A 17,511-nucleotide genomic window follows, 5' to 3' on the forward strand; every position below is an offset into this window, starting at 1 on the left:
AAACGTACTAAGTAACACAAACTCTGACTTAATCAATTTTATCGCAAAAAGCTCCTGACGAAAGAAGTGAAGAAGCAGGCCGCTAGGGTGGAGAAAAGAAGAGCTGCTCAGGAAGCTGCAAGAGCATCAACCTCTGAGCAAACGAATGCTAAACGTACAGAGAAAGAAAGAGGATGACAACTAAAAGTCAAGTGGATTCACTGCACATTATCGTGCAATTTGGCATTACTGGTTTATATATAATACACTACCATGGCTGTTCGTTTGCCTGTCCAGGATTTTAAATCATGTATAGCTTGCAAACTGTTTGACCTATTAACCTGAAATTTTGCAGACGTATACTATGTGACGTCTAATATCCGCTTTCAGGGTGATGATTGACCTCCTAGGGTATTCCTCTTTTTTATTTTATTTTATTGTAGAATCAACTCTCTGCAGAGGCTTTCAGGGCGGCCGTGCAGCACATGTGTATGGGTGCCGTTCTCATCCCTACTACCTTTGCCATAACTTCCCCTACCTCTTCATATCTTAAATCATTCTTGAGGCAGATTGAAGACTTAAGTGCCAGCTTAAGTAAAAATTTAAAGAAAACGAAGTAAGCAATTGCAACACAAACACTGACTTAATCGGTTTTAATGGAAAAAGATGCAGACGAAAAAAGAAAAGAATCGGGCCGCTAGGGTGGAAAAAAGAAGAGCTGCTAAGGAAGCCTCAAGTCCATCAACCTCTGAGCAAATGAATGCTAAACGTGCAGAGAAAGAGTATGAAAACTATGAATCCTCGTGTCAAGTGTATTCACCGGACATTATTGTGTAGTGTGCTGTTACTGATCTTTTCATAATTTAGAAACAAGTAAGTGCAGAAAGAAGCACATTTCTTTCTATTTCAGGACATTCAATGAGATCACATGGAAAGGGTTTAGGAGGTGCCTGTTTGAATTGTACAGATATGTCTCTCCCTAGGCAAATGCAACATGGGCAAGTAAGGCTGAGAGCCATTCCTGCACTTAGTTTCCAGAGCTGCAAGAGGAGAATCAAGTAGTCTTAAAATCTACTTTGCAGCCAGCATCGTTTAGCTTGCTACATAGTATCAGGAACTGGCGGTGCAAAAACCTTCTTACCGTTGAGTTGTAAATAGAAAAATTGTAACATACTGTATTATTATATACTGTGGATAGTCACACCTATGAAAAATGTGCATTTGCATTGCACAAGTGGATAAATCTTTTGTGCCTAATAGGACATTTGCTAGATCAGTGCTTGTCAAATTCAGTTCTGTGAGCTCCCTGTGGCTACAGGATTTTGTCCCAAAAAATTTCAGCTTTGAATTGAATTTCTTCCTTAATTAAGGAAGCCAGTATTTAACAGTTTATATGTTTTGGTGTAAATCCGGAAATTGCAAAAACTGGTTTGTTACATTTTTAATGGAATGCAGCAAGTATTTATATATGTTACATGGAGATGCTTAAGTGTTTTCGTCTTGTTTTTAAAAAACATAATCATCATGATTATGTTTTTATTCAACTTTAAACTGTTATGCACACTAGCAGGCATGCAACTTACATAGCTGCAGCATTCAGCATTATTCACCCTGGTGTCTACTCCACTTGTCATTTGTTACCATTATAGGGATAAACTTAAGGAAGAAGCTGGACAGAAAAAAGCCGGCCGGTAATTTCTGTTTTCCGTATTGGAAGCATTTCATTAAAGGGCGATCTGCTTTAGCAAGGAACTTAGTTCTATTTGCTGAAATGATGTTATGGAGGAAAACACTGGAGTTGTACTGTTTCTTTTAAATGTTGATCAGAATGACCAGAATATTCCTGCTTCATAAATAACTGATCTGTCAGGGGCGATAATTTTTTTCACCCAATAAAACGTTAGTTGGTCAAAGATAGAAAGCGCGGGGATTTCTATTATTCCTTATTGGCAGCATTTCATTTAAAGATGATTCACGTCAACAAGGTGATAGAGTCTTCTATTTTGACTATTGATCTTTTTTTAGGCGTGAGCATTTTTGATTGACTTAAAAAAAATAGTTTTTACTTACCCTATTTACTTCCAATTGGCTTTTTAAAAAACCTTTTTGATATAATTTACTTATGACAGTTTAAAATAAAAAAGTAGTGCTCAAAATTATAATGTGCTTTATCTAACAGGAAAAGGTGGTGGTAGGAGTAAGATTGATGACTCGCAGTTAAATGATCACTGGTTTGTGTATGGGGGTCTTCCTTTCTGTTATTTTATTTATTTTTACAAATTTCTTTCAGTAGTAAGAAAGGCGCTATAAAAACATAAGGAATTCTTCTTATTATTATTATTAGTATTATTATACGTGTGAATGCATGATCAAATTCAGCTGCTGCGTAGTGGGGCATAAATGGAGACACTATGTGCTCGGCAGTACAGGTAAAGGTTCATATAAATTGATTATATACCAATTTTTAACAAGTTGAGAGATGGTTAAAATGCACAAAATTATACATTTATTGCTTTACAGTTCACATATAGTGTATGTATATTATTACAATACAGTTTATTTTTGTATAGCCCAAAATCACACAGGAAGTGCCGCAATGGGCTTTAACAGGCCCTGCCTTTTGACAGCCCCCCAGCCTTGACTCTCTGAGAAGACAAGGAAAAACTCCCAAAAAAAACCTTGTAGGGAAAAATGGAAGAAACCTCGGGAAAGGCAGTTCAAAGAGAGACCCCTTTCCAGGTAGGTTGGGCGTGCAGTGGGTGTCAAAAGTAGGGGGTCAATACAATACAATACACAGAACAGAACAATTCCTTAATACAGCATAATAATAAAAATTTTAGAAGTACGGTTTAACAGTAGATGATATGACATAATTAGGTTTGGATATTTTTAGAGTCCTGGAGACCTCATCCATCTAGCTGCCTCCCCATTTGGCCATGCCACGGCTGAAACGTTGCTCCGATGAAAGGACCCCTCTTTCCCATGATTCCTGTGATCCTCCATCAGGGATGACTTTACCATAGGCAGGCAAACAACTTGGCAGGTGGGCGTGGCACCAATGCCACATTTGGGTACCGAGAAAAGAAACAGAATAGGTGAGGGTTAGTATTCAAATATAATTATCATGTTACTTATGTTATAGTGCTAATGACTAACAACAGAGATGCAGTATGTACAGTTAATCAGCAGCTCTAGTCAGGATATGCTAAACTGAAGTAGTGAGTCTTCAGCCGGGATTTAAAGGCTGAGACTGAAGGGGCATCTCTTATGGAAGCAGGAAGACCATTCCACAGTTTAGGGGCCCTGTAACTAAAAGCTCGACCTCCCACTGTTATTTTATTAATCCTTGGAATCCTAAGCAGACCGGCATCTTGAGATCTTAATGTGCGCTCAGGTTTGTAAGTCATGATAAGTTCAGACAAGTAAGCCGGACCTTGGCCATTTAATGCTTTATATGTTAAAAGGAGGATTTTGAAATCTGCCCTAAACTTAACTGGGAGCCAGTGTAAAGATTTAAGAACTGGGGTTATGTGTTCATATTTTCTTGTTCTTGTAATAATTCTTGCAGCGCATTTTGGATTAACTGGAGGCTGTATAGAGAACAGTTTGAACAGCCAGTGAACACCGCATTGCAGTAGTCAATCCTACTAGAGATAAATGCATGAATTAATTTCTCACAATCCTGTTTATTTAGAAAGCGCCTTAATTTCCTAACATTTTTAAGATGGAAAAACATGTTTTGGACGACTTTGTAATATGCTTTAAATGACATGCTAGAGTCAAAGATAACTCCTAGATTGCGGGCTGATTCAGTAAAATTAATTGGGATTCCAACTGAGTTAAATGACGACAAAATATTGCTGTGATCAGCGTCATTCCCTCCAACAATTAACATCTCTGTTTTATCTGTATTTAAAGACAAGTAGTTCTCATTCATCCATTCCTTTAATTCACTAACACAACTAATTAAAGACAACATCGGAGAAACTTCATTTGATTTAAATGAAAGGTATAACTGGGTGTCATCTGCATACGAGTGAAAATTAACATTATGTTTCCTAATGAGAGATCCCAGTGGAAGCATGTAAAGTGAAAACAGTAAAGGTCCCAGTACTGAGCCCTGCGGACACCATATTGAACTTCTGTGTATAATGATGGAGTACTGTCTGCACATTTCTGTACATACTGGAATCGATTTGATAAATAAGAACTGAACCAAGCGAGCACGGGGCCTGTAAGCCCAACATCGTTTTCTAGCCTGTGCAGTAAAATAGAATGGTCAATGGTGTCAAATGCTGCACTTAAGTCCAACAACATAATTACAGTGGAATTTCCTTCATCAGAGGATATCAGAATGTCATTTACAACCCGTGTTAGTGCCGTTTCTGTACTATGACCAGTGCGAAAGCCAGACTGGAATTTCTCAAATAAATTGTAATGTAAGGTGTGACTGAAGCTGACTGGCGACTACTTTCTCTAGTATTTTAGAGAGAAATGGTAAATTTGAAATAGGCCTATAGTTATTTAGTATGTGTGGGTCTAGGTCTGACTTTTTAAGTAAAGGTTTAATGACTGACACTTTTAGTGCATCAGGTACGGTGCCATGCAGTAATGAACTATTGATAACGGTTAGAATAGGTGCTGCAAGAACATCCATTGCACTTTTTACTAGTTTTGTTGGCACTGGATCTAGGGAACAAGTAGTGGGCTTCATTTTAGTAATTAAAGTTAAGACTTCCTGGTGAGTTACAGGATTAAAATTATTAAAGTGCTGAATGCAATGTGCAGGGTCTGCTAAGCTAGTATTTGGTTTGTACTGTGATGCTGAGATCTGGGATCTTATATTTTTAATTTTCTCATTGAAGAAGTTCATAAAGTCTGTACTGCTAATATCTGTTGGTATTTTGCACTGTTGATCTGAATTCTCATTTGTTAATTTAGCCACTGCTCTAAAAAGTACCCTAGGATTTAATAATAATAATAATAATAATAGATTTTATTTGTAACGCACTTTTCATTGATAAGATCTCAAAGTGCTACAACAAAAGCAATTTTTATTATTGCTATCTATTATTGTAGAATAGTATTCTGAGCGAGCTTTAAAGAGGGCTTTTTTATATTTATTTACACTCTCTGTCCATGCAATTTGAAAGACATGTAGCTTTGTTGTTCTCCATCTGCGCTCCAGTTTTCGACACTCTAATTTAAGAGCTCGAGTGTTTTCATTAAACCAGGGAGAGTTTCTATGTGCTTTGATCACTTTTGTTTTAAGGGAGCCACTGTGTCCAGAGCATCTCTCAAGGTCACATTATAATGTGATATTAGCTGATCTAAATTGTTTTCCACGTTTACATTTGATGTTAACTGATCTAAATGGTTTTCCACAATTACACTCGACTTACTCAAGGTATCTATAAATTTTGAAGCAGAATTACAATCTAGATGTCGCACTGTCTTTGTTTTAATCTGCGAGTGTGCTGGCATGGGCAGAACTAAATCAAAGTAATTAAGAAGTGATCGGAAATAACTACATTTAATGGAGTAATATTTAAATTTTGAATTTCAACTTTGTAAGTTATAATTAAATCTAATGTATGGTTATGATTATGAGTTGGACCTTTGACAATCTGACAAAATCCTACTGAATTTAACAAATAAGTAAAACATTTGCTAAAAGTGTCAGTTTCCACATCAATGTGTACATTAAAATCCCCCATCAGAACTACGTGATCATAATTTATAGCCAAATCAGACAGAAGGTTGCTAAATTCAGTCATGAACAATGAATATGGCCCTGGTGGTCTGTAGACTAGCACTATAATTGTGTTGGAATCTGTTTTAATATTTAAAATGAATGCCTCAAAGGATGTAAAGTTGCCTAAATTTTAGGAGTGATTTGCATTTTGTTACAATGAATTATTCCAAGGCCTCCTCCTCGACCAGAATCTCTAGACTTATGAAGGAACGAGTATCCATCTGGTGACGCCTCAGCTAGGGGAACAGTGTCACATTTACTAAGCCAGGTTTCAGTAAGAAGACACAGATCAGATTTTGTACTTAATATTATATCATTTACCAAAACAGCTTTAGTGCCAAGAGAGCGAATGTTCAATAAACAGCATTTAAAACTGCATGGTTCTTTCTGAACTGCTGATATATTTTTGTTTTAATTTGAATTAAATTTCTATTACAGATGCCCCTGGTGGAGTGTCTGGTTTTATCCCTTGGTCTAATTATACACCTTATTTTTTGGTTATCAATTAATTTATGGTTTGTATCAAGACTAAATTTACTGGATGCCCCACAACAGGGATTATGGGTAACAGCTTCAGGAAAATAACAGGTGGGATAAAGAACAGCCTGTGATTTAAGATCACATGACTGCGGCCTGGATGGTGCTCTAATCAGTCAACCAGGCAGTTTTGCTGCCATATTTTGGGATAATACATAAGATCCCCTCCAGTTAGGATGAAGACCATCTCTTCTGAAAAATCCAGGCCTTTCCCAAAAATCATCCCAATTGTTCACAAATGCTATGCTTTTATTTGCACGCCAGGTTTCTAGCCAGCAGTGAAAGGAATGCAATCTGCTATAAATCACATCCCCTCTATATAATCTTGGTAAGGGACCAGATACAATTAAATTCCGACATTTTGTTTTAGCTTTGGTGCATAGAGAGATGAAGTTCTGCTTTAATACCTCAGATTGCTGTAAATAAATAAGGTAGATACTTCATCTTCTGCGACACGGTCCAATGCGGCCTTTATGCCAGAAATCTTGGCCCCTGCAAGGCACTTAACATTAACTGCTGGTTTAACATAGTTTGGAATTCTAACATTCCGCACTATGGAATCGCCAATTATGAGCACTTTATTATTCTCAGTTTCCACAGGCGCTGGAGAGCTGAGAACCTGTTCTGGGTCCGAATTGGTGACCTGGGTGCTGGGGGACTAAATTTTGGATTCTTAGACCCCGTCTTACTGTTACCCACTCGCCCTGTGGCTGAATTGGTGCTGCTGATTTCGGCCTCGCACTGACTACAGTGGGACCTGGAGAGACTGAAGCCGAATCAGATGTAGCCGAATTGTCTAAACAAACCGAGTCGATCCAATTTTCGGTTTGCCTAATCGCTATCAGATTCCTAACGCGGTCCTCCAATTCGCGTATTTTCCCGACCAACTCTAAATTAACTAAACATTTTTGGCAGGTGAAGCTATCTGCACTGTCGGCCGGAAAACCTGAGCTGTACATACTGCAGGACACACAACATATAAACGTGCCCTCGATGGGCAGAGAGCAGATAGAACTTACATTAAATGTTGAAGTCATCTTTGCCGTTTTTATAGGTGCTTCTGCGCTTTCCGTGTTGAGCTGAATCACAGTCGCTTTAAGTTTCCACCACCCGCTGAGCGATTGACTTTAATTTCTCACTGCCGGTTATTTCTACTGGTCAGCTGCCGGCTTTACCTCAGGTGAACTTGCTCGGGTGCTTTCGAAGGGCTACGTGCCTGTGGGAGACGCCGCCGCTCTCTGCTTCCGCTTGCTGATCCGCTGCCGCTCTCTGCTTCCGCCAATAACAGTAAGGGTAAGCCCTTATTAAAACAATGTTTTAATAATTGTTATTATTAAAACAATGATGTAAAAATCATATAAAATTGGTATAGAATCTGTGTCGTAGACTTATTTTGTGTCATATTTCTTCAAAGAAGTCTTTAATTAGTTTGCTTTAAAAAAATTTTATGGCACACCTGTGAACCGTTGGAAATCACTGATCTTAATCAATAAATAAATATTTCAATAGGTGCTCTAAAATATCTGTGGCTCATAGAATTCAGTGTCCCTTCTCTTAGGTGCACTGAGATGTGATTGCTGAGGAACTTCTCTTGTTCGCGTGCCTTTGCTCGCCGCTTGTCTTTTGTTTTAACTTGTCATATCTGTTAGTAAACAGGCACGCACAGTGATGTCCTGATGTCTGCGTTCTAAGGCAGCAGGTAATTTAACTGCTATTGATGTTTTACCGGTGCTCTGTGATTGAGGGCAGTAGGTAAACTTTGTTAAAATGATATTGACAAATACCAGTCGTCAGTTGTATTTTCAGTCATTTTGGTGTGTTTACTGTTCTGTTACCAAAAATTTCTTCAACAAAGAAACATGGATAGTAATATTTAGTAAAATATCAGTAATAATTATACATTACTCAACACCCAGTAACACTTTACAAAGACATTTAAAAGACAACTCGTTAAAATAAATATAACAATCCATTGTCATGCTATAAGTGATAGCTTGCTCTTAAACATTTACACAGGTGGTTGTTCCTGGGGATAAAAAAGGAAAAAAAAAACCACAGGAAAGGCTTTGTTGTTGAACTCAAATTTCACCTCCGCCATGTGAGTCATTAAAACTATTGGAATGAAAACGCATGTCTCATCCACTGCTCGGGACACTCATTTCCATGGCTGCTGCAGAGACGTAAAATGTGTGCCCTCTTTCTGCTGATTACAAAATGAACAATGGAGAGGTAAAATTATGCAAAATTGATTTTAAAAGGTCATAGGTATAGTCTTCTATTTAATCTTCTCCACTATGTGTCTGCATCCTATCCCCTACAGTGGCCGCGTGCTGTGCCTGCCCATAAATTCCAACCAATGTATATATCTGAACTGACCTATATATCCAAACGGATCTATCTTAACCAATATATATATATATCTGAAAGGATGTATCCGAACTAATGTATATATCTAACTGGTCTATTTAAACCAAAATATATATCCCAACCAATATATATCAACCAATTTATATATCTGAACCAATTTATATATTTACGAACCAATCTTTTTTTTCCTGAATGGCCCCTCATACTCATAAAAAATTTATATAGCTTTCATCCAGGTGACTGATTCCTTTGTGGCAGTTTCTACTCATCCTCCCCAAAGTCATGTCTTTGCGGGAGGGACTTCTGCTGTGATGTTATGCTTGTTGCTTGCACTTGCTGCCTCTTGCCTATACCTTTCAGGTAGAAGCACTATTTCAAGATATTAGGAAATAATCTACATTCATTATTTATTTTTAGGCCATCCAATTTAAATTTCTAATTGTACTATTTTTATTGTTTTTAATTTTGGATTGTTTGTTAAATTTGAAATTTAATTGTTTTAATCTTAGAATCTGTTTGCCTTTCAACATGGAATTAAACCATTACTCTTTTAAATTGTCAGGGATGCCAGGGGCCATGACCCGGCCGGGACGCCAGGAGGGACCGGAAGAGGGTCAGAGCCCTGCCTGGATCACGTGGGGTTTGCCTTCCGGTTGCTTTGGGGGCCACGGGTCAAGGGCATGGAAGCCCTTCCCTGTAGGAGCCCGTGGTCACCGCCAGGAGGCGCCCCAATGCCTTGGGACTTGTTTCCCCAGCACTCCCGCCACACCAGGAAGTGCTGGGGAAGACTGGAGGATGCCGGAGAGCAGCCGGGAGGACGAGCCGACACTTCCGCCACGCTGGGCGTGGTCAGAGAAGGAATGCCGGGAACACCAGGTGCTCATCCGGGTCGTCTATAAAAGGGGCCGTCTCCATTCATTCGGAGCTGGAGTCGGGTGGAAGTAGGACGAAGCAAGAGGAGTGTGGAGGCGGCCCGAAGAAAGGCATTGTGGCCAGGATTTTGAGGACTATTTGGGGTTTGTGCACGTGACTGGGTCTTTGTGACCATTATTTGGGGTCTTGGTGACCTAAGTACTGTAAATAATTTGTATAATAAACGCGTCGGTGGTTTTAAAACAAGATGTCCGCCTGTCTGTGCCGGGAGGCGTTCACATCTGGCGTAGTCGGCAGGATGCTCCGCCTGTTTCAAGGCGGAGACCTGATCAAAAAAATATTGTTGTGGGCGGCCCGGTGCAGCAGGGGACCCCACCCACGTGACCGCGGGTGCTGCGTGCACACAGCCCCGCGGGGTAAAGGAACCCCACGGACCGCCAGGGGTCCGCAGGAAGGCCATGTTTCCCTGATGCGGGCAGGTGGCGTGCCTACAACGAGTGCAGCGGTCTCCTACAAGCAGGCCGTTGCTGAAGGCGCCCGGGACCGCATGGCGTCAAGAAAGGCCACGCCGAGGAAGTGTCCTCGGTTTGACGAGTCCGGGAAGGTGAGTTCCCTGCCTAGCGGCAGCCGGCCCATGGGGACCGGCGTGTTTTCTCTTTTGCAGGCAGGGACCTCCCGGATCCACGTCGGTGGCAGGCGCATGCTGGTCTGCGGGGCTCCGGCAGCGTGGCGGCAGCCGCGAGGGCTGTGGAGGAGGAGACGCTGCAGCTCGAAAGGCGCTGGCAACAGCAGGGCTGCCGGCAGGCACGTCGCCACCGCAGAAGGGGAGGCAAGATGGCCGCGGACCAGAAGTCCCTCCCCCTGACAGGCACGCGATTGGGCGGTGTGTCTTGCGGGCCCGCCGATGACTGCAGAGAGCGGGACCAAGGAATGTCCATCACGGGCAGGGGGAGACCCGATTGGGCGGAGGAGAAGGCCCACAGGAAGTGGCGGCGCTGGAGGCTGACAGAAAGGTAGGCTCAGCGCCGCTTCACTTCCCGTCTTTGCGGCTGCTTTGGCGGAGCTGGGGTGTCCCTTCAGCCCACCGGGCAGCGTGTGTTGCAGGTGCTTTGTAACCTCCGGGCTGAGGTGCTGGAACTGGAGAGGAAGGCGTTGGCGCTGAGACTGTTTCGATCACCAACGGGACGGCGCGACGCTGGAATCTCCAGCCGGAGAGTTACAGCGGAGACGGTGAGTACAGCCGACTCCGTAAAGCATACGGGAGGGTCTGCTGAAAAGGCTGTGATGACAACGATCAGTTCGAGTAAGCAGCCCTCCGACAGGAGGCGCGCGCCAGCGGGCTGTATCGCGGGCGAGGGGAGTCCGTGAGGGCGCTGAATGAACACGGGCTGCTAAGTGCCCCGGGTCCTAGCGCCCTCCGCCCCGAGTCGGCTGCGGTCTTGCGCCGCACTATAGGGACGCAGACGGGACAGAGGCGCCTTTTATTCCATAAGGAGTCTCAAACCGTCATGGCGTCCCAGAGTGAACGGAGGAATAAAGGGCTGGGTGCCGATTCCTCCGATATGAAGGGGCCGCAGACGGGACAGGGGCTCGCGTTGGTTATCTACGGAGTCGCACACCGTCAAGGCGTCCGAGAATGAAGGGAGGATTAAGCGGCTGGGTGGCGCTTCCTCCAATATGGTGAGACGCGCGTTGCTGGGTGCAGCGTGCTGGCTGCTGCCCTCTGGGGGAGCAGAGGGAATCCCTGAGGCCGGCGGAGAGAGAGCAGGCGGTGCCGGCGGCTCCATCATTGAGAGGGACACGGAAGCGCGGAGAGGGTGCCGATCAGGCAAGTGCCGGGGCGATTGGAGGGGGGAACGCTGCCCGTGCGTGGCACGAGCTGGGTGCTTTGGCAGCGGTTCTGCCCCTGTGTTCTCTTTTGTAGGGACGGACCCCGGGCGAGCTGAAGGAGCCCCTTCGTGGCGGAGCAGCCCTCTGATGTCGGGCCGTCTGCGGAATAATCTCTCTGCTGGTGCGCAGGTGCGCTCACAGCTGGAGGAGCCTACAGGGGAACGAGTGGCTCGGAACAAAGGGGCGTGGAGGCCTCGGAGGGGGTGCCGATCGAGGAGGCCCGGGGTGCCGGTAAAAGGGGGGAGCACAACCTGTGCGAGGCACAGGATGCACCAGGGCTGGTGCTCGGATTGTGTCTCCGCCCTGTCCCTGCTAGGAGTGCGGGGCCGGACCCCGGCTATCCTCGAGTGGGGCCCGTTTCGGGGCTCTGCTGCCCTCGCGGGACGGGTCGCTCTTGCCCACGAGTGGTCTTCGCTGGCTGTGGGGCACTGTCAGGGATGCCAGGGGCCATGACCCGGCCGGGACGCCAGGAGGGACCGGAAGAGGGTCAGAGCCCTGCCTGGATCACGTGGGGTTTGCCTTCCGGGTTGCTTTGGGGGCCACGGGTCAAGGGCATGGAAGCCCTTCCCTGTAGGAGCCCGTGGTCACCGCCAGGAGGCGCCCCAATGCCTTGGGGACTTGTTTCCCCAGCACTCCCGCCACACCAGGAAGTGCTGGGGGAAGACTGGAGGATGCCGGAGAGCAGCCGGAGGACAGCCGACACTTCCGCCACGCTGGGGCGTGGTCAGAGAAGGAATGCCGGGAACACCAGGTGCTCATCCGGGTCGTCTCCATTCATTCAGGGCTGGAGTCGGGTGGAAGTAGGACGAAGCAAGAGGAGTGTGGAGGCGGCCCGAAGAAAGGCATTGTGGCCAGGATTTTGAGGACTATTTGGGGTTTGTGCACGTGACTGGGTCTTTGTGACCATTATTTGGGGGTCTTGGTGACCTAAGTACTGTAAATAATTTGTATAATAAACGTGCGGTGGTTTTAAAACAAGATGTCCGCCTGTCTGTGCCGGGAGGCGTTCACAAAATATTTTCATTCTTTCCTTGATAAAGTTACCACAATTCCAAAATCTTTATTCATCTTCTGCATATGTTAGCAAAATATATCAACAATAGTTTACCAATAATGCTGTGAATCTGCATTTATACTGCTTAAGAAAATGCAGGCTTCTGGGACAATGAAAAGGTGTAAATATTGAGTAATTAGAAGCTATTTATATAAATATATAAAGGAAAATGAATATGATTTTGAATAGCATTAAATTAGACCTCTTTAATTTCTAAACATAGTGTAAATGTTTTGCAGGATCATTAAGAATGCAATTTTGTATATTAGAGCAAGCACCCTACAGGAAGACATGCTGTATTTTTTGAATACATCTGTAGATATTTGCAGCGTGTTATTATAAAATAAAAACTTTATTAGGAATTCTGAGTGCCAGTGGGTGGAGTTTGACTTTTTGCCTGTGTTAAGACATTGTTCCTCTTGATTCTCCTGCTTTCTCCAAATGTCAAATAACATGATATTGCCTAAATTGACAACTGTGAATTGATCCAATAGTTTTACGTGTTTGAGTGTCTCGTTCAGTAGTTGGCAAGTCAGGCAGTACTGGTTTCTGTATTTTACATGTTGCTGCCCACACAAGTTTTGTCTCTCAACTATCCTTTCCAAACAAGTGTGTTTAAAAAACTTAAAATATACCTTTGTCTATTCAAACAGTTATTTCATAGCTTGCAAAAAGGTTTGTTAAGGAAACATACACTCACCTAAAGGATTATTAGGAACACCATACTAATACGATGTTTGACCCCTTTCGCCTTCAGAACTGCCTTAATTCTACATGGCATTGATTCAACAAGGTGCTGAAAGCATTCTTTAGAAATGTTGGCCCATATTGATAGGATAGCATCTTGCAGTTGATAGAGATCTGTGGGATGCACATCCAGGGCATGAAGCTCCCGTTCCACCACATCCCAAAGATGCTCTATTGGGTTGAGATCTGGTGACTGTGGGGGCCATTTTAGTACTGTGAACTCATCGTCATGTTCAAGAAACCAATTTGAAATGATTCGAGCTTTGTGACATGGTGCATTATCTTGCTGGAAGTAGCCATCAGAGGATGGGTACATGGTGGTCATGAAGGGATGGACATGGTCAGAAACAACAGAACAACAGGTAGCCCGTGGCATTTAAATGATGCCCAATTGGCACTAAGGGGCCTAAAGTATGCCAAGAAAACATCCCCCACACCATTACACCACCACCACCAGCCTGCACAGTGGTAACAAGGCATGATGGATCCATGTTCTCATTCTGTTTACGCCAAATTCTGACTCTACCATTTGAATGTCTCAACAGAAATCGAGACTCATCAGACCAGGCAACATTTTTCCAGTCTTCAACTGTCCAATTTTGGTGACCACGTGCAAATTGTAGCCTCTTTTTCCTATTTGTAGTGGAGATGAGTGGTACCCGGTGGGGTCTTCTGCTGTTGTAGCCCATCCGCCTTAAGGTTGTGTGTGTTGTGGCTTCACAAATGCTTTGCTGCATACCTCGGTTGTAACGAGTGGTTATTTCAGTCAAAGTTGCTCTTCTATCAGCTTGAATCAGTCGGCCCATTCTCCTCTGACCTCTAGCATCAACAAGGCATTTTCGCCCACAGGACTGCCGCATACTGGATGTTTTTCCCTTTTCACACCATTCTTTGTAAACCCTAGAAATGGTTGTGCATGAAAATCCCAGTAACTGAGCAGATTGTGAAATACTCAGACCGGCCCATCTGGCACCAACAACCATGCCATGCTCAAAATTGCTTAAATCACCTTTCTTTCCCATTCTGACATTCAGTTTGGAGTTCAGGAAATTGTCTTGACCAGGACCACACCCCTAAATGCATTGAAGCAACTGCCATGTGATTGGTTGATTAGATAATTGCATTAATGAGAAATTGAACAGGTGTTCCTAATAATCCTTTAGGTGAGTGTATATGTTTATTATTCCCTGCATCTACTGTTGAACACTGTTTCTTTCTGCAGGTTTTTCTTCATAAAAGTATTATTGGAAACAGCAATGTCTTATAAAAAATTTAAAATTTATGATGGTGCAGACATTCATGCAACATCATTACAAATACTGAATTGTTTTCATTGTTGCAGACAAGGCTGAGGGTGTCTCCCACAACACCAATACTGTTTCCTCCACTACCCCTCAAGGACCAACATTTTTCCCAAAGTACTTGCACTGGATTGGACTGCCTGGACTGGAAAAGGTACATCTCATTACCTGGTGAGTTCATCTGCCTGTAGCTCTTACACAATACCTCTATAGTATTTACCCTTGCAGATTGCTTAGCACCAAACCATGGTTGTAAAATGCAGTCCCCTGTTTATTAAAAAAGACAGACTTGTATTTATCAGATTAACCCTGAAGATTGAAAAAATGCTATTTCTTGCTTTTTTTTCAGCTTTTTTGGCACCAAGAGACAACTTAATTATTTTACTGAAATACACATTTTTCTTTGTAACTTTATAGCAGATTTATTTGTCTGCCTGAGAAATAATGTTCCTGTGGTTAGTGTTAACAGATCTAGCAACCTGAGTTTGAATTTTGGCTTTGGTTGCTGTCTGTGTGAAGGCTGGGTAGGTGTGTGAGTGAGCCCTGCCATGGGTGTCCATGATTGGTTCCTGCATTGCAGCTCATGACCCAAAATTGAATTATATGGCTTGGATAGTTCTGCAGTTTGAAAGTTGTGTAAATGTATTGTTTAATATAAGAAATGTTCTTGAAACATGAAGTGGTGTTCAGGAAGGAATTTTGTGAAGATTTTCTTTTTTCAAATTTCACCTTTTTTAACAAAGGAGCAATGAGTCAGTATTCCAAGCTCACTTCGAGTTGTATAAAAACTAAAATTGGTGTAAAGCCACTCACTTTTTCACAGTAGCCTCACACCGTTCATACACAAGTTTCTGTTCGGTTTTGTAAATTGGGCTCCATCCAGCAACAAAGCAGTGCTAATGTGTTTCTGTGTTGTTTCCCTTTCCTTCTTTTTAAATATTCTCATCCATGACATGTGCTTTATCAAATACACTGAAATGAATTGCGTATTGTTTACAAATTCAATTCACTTGATTGTAATCATTCCATAACAATGTAATAGTGCATGCCATGGCCAAACTATTACACATACCATAGTTACTTTAGCACTGTAAGAAGACATTGCAAAGTGAAGAATTAGAAGAGAGTTTGTATTTATAGATGGTAATGACTGGCTTGTAAGTTGATTTCGATTTCCAAGAGCTATCCTCTTGGAGCTGTGTGCTGAACTGGTGCTGGCTTTACAAAGGCAGACTTTGATGAATTGTGCTCTACCTACTCCTTTGCAAGTTCTGTCCACACTTGGGTTTTTAGCCAAAGGAGCTTTTCAACATGAACTTGCTGACTGATCAGGTATTTCACAAACAACACTGAGTTGCGCCGTGCCAGTTGTATAGGATATTATTTTCTGCTTGTTATCCAGATTTCCTTACACTGTGGTTGAATTGGGAAATATCAAAGTGCAATTCAGAGCAATGTCCGGTTTTCCAAATGTAATCAGAGCAGTCAACTGCATCCACATTGCTATTGCAACGGCACTGGACAAGTTACTGTACATCAGCTAGGGATGAATCACCAAATGAATGAGCATTGCATCATCTACAGCAGGAGAGCCTATACAAACAGTAACTCCATACAGTCACAGTTGTGGAAAAAGGCAAGCAGTTCTTTTAAGGATAGCGAGTCACCACAAAGAGCTATGCAAAGTGCAGAGAATCTATCGTGGCATTTGGTGCCGACACTACACTATAAAGGCACCTTTATAGAATGAATTCGCTATTGTAAATAGAAAGCATTTCCACTCTATAACGTGCTTCACTATAGCCAACAGAAAGTGTGTACCATTGTGCAAGCTTGTAGCATGCTGCATAATGTGGCAGACAATCATGGCTTGCCTGTACATGGAGAGATGCGGTATGATGACCCTGACCCACCAAATCATCAGCCAAATCGAAAACTACTTAAAATGTAATTAATAGAATGTAAAAACAGGTGTAACATTTATTTTTTAACCAATTCATTTAATTGTGGTCAATGTCACATAGTATATCTATACTAATAAAAGGCAAAGCCCTCACTCACTCACTCACTCACTCATTCACTCACTCACTCATTCACTCATTCACTCATTCACTCACTCTCTCACTCACTCACTCACTCACTCATCACTAATTCTCCAACTTCCCGTGTAGGTAGAAGGCTGAAATTTGGCAGGCTCATTCCTTACAGCTTACTTACAAAAGTTGGGCAGGTTTCATTTCGAAATTCTACGCCTAATGGTCATAACTGGAAGGTATTTTTCTCCATTAACTGTAATGGAGTTGAGCTGGAAAGACGTGGGGGGCGGAGTTTCATGTGACATCATCACTCCTCCCACGTAATCACGTGAACTGACTGTCAACGCAGTACGTAGAAAACCAGGAAGACCTCCAAAAAGCGCTTAAGAAAACATGCATTATATAATTGAGAAGGCAGCGAAACAATAAGAAGCGAGCGAGTGACATATACAACCATATTCATGAGTTCTGCTACTTCGGAAAGAAAGCAAGGTGTAAACCTAAACTTTAAATTAAGTTCATAGACAGGCTACCGCTGGCGTTTCACATGCCCACAGGTAATGCGGGATACAAGTTTAATGAGAGGACGGGATATAAACGAGAGTTTTGATCACTTTGTAACTGAGTTAAAATTGTAGGTGAAGGGGTGTGCTTATGCAAAATCCGAGACTGTGTTTGTGGGGGATTGACAGTTAAAGGCGGGTGGGGGAGTGACGTCATCATCTCCCCTCCCATTTACCTAATTTTGCTCTGAGCTGAGCTCGCTAACGCCGTCTTCGAAGCAACTTGTCACACTGCCACCAAATACTCACAGAAAAATCCACAAGTTAATACACACACTGTCTCTAGAGTTTCTCCACATTTAATCCTCCAGGCACTACTTACAAAAGGTCACATTGACAATCGTGTTACGTTATTTTTAAAATCTTTCCTTTTCTTAGCACAAGCACAGCTGAGAAGCTTCGATGCATG

The 17,511-nt window shown here is 42.8% G+C and overlaps 1 protein-coding gene across 2 annotated transcripts in view; it reads left to right on the plus strand.

Moving 5' to 3' along the window:
- LOC120536033 (rho guanine nucleotide exchange factor 4-like) overlaps window positions 1-17,511 on the plus strand; it is a 402,069-nt gene that overhangs the window by 76,818 nt on the left and 307,740 nt on the right. For both annotated transcript variants that reach the window (XR_005635003.1, XM_039764347.1), the window contains exon 2: window positions 14,545-14,674. Coding sequence is in view for 1 of the 2 variants with exons in the window: in XM_039764347.1 (XP_039620281.1) it covers window positions 14,545-14,674 (130 nt within the window). In the remaining variant the exon portion in view is untranslated. The remainder of the gene's footprint in view (window positions 1-14,544; window positions 14,675-17,511) is intronic.

Source organism: Polypterus senegalus, chromosome 1, assembly GCF_016835505.1.
Source record: "Polypterus senegalus isolate Bchr_013 chromosome 1, ASM1683550v1, whole genome shotgun sequence".
NCBI lineage: Eukaryota > Metazoa > Chordata > Cladistia > Polypteriformes > Polypteridae > Polypterus > Polypterus senegalus.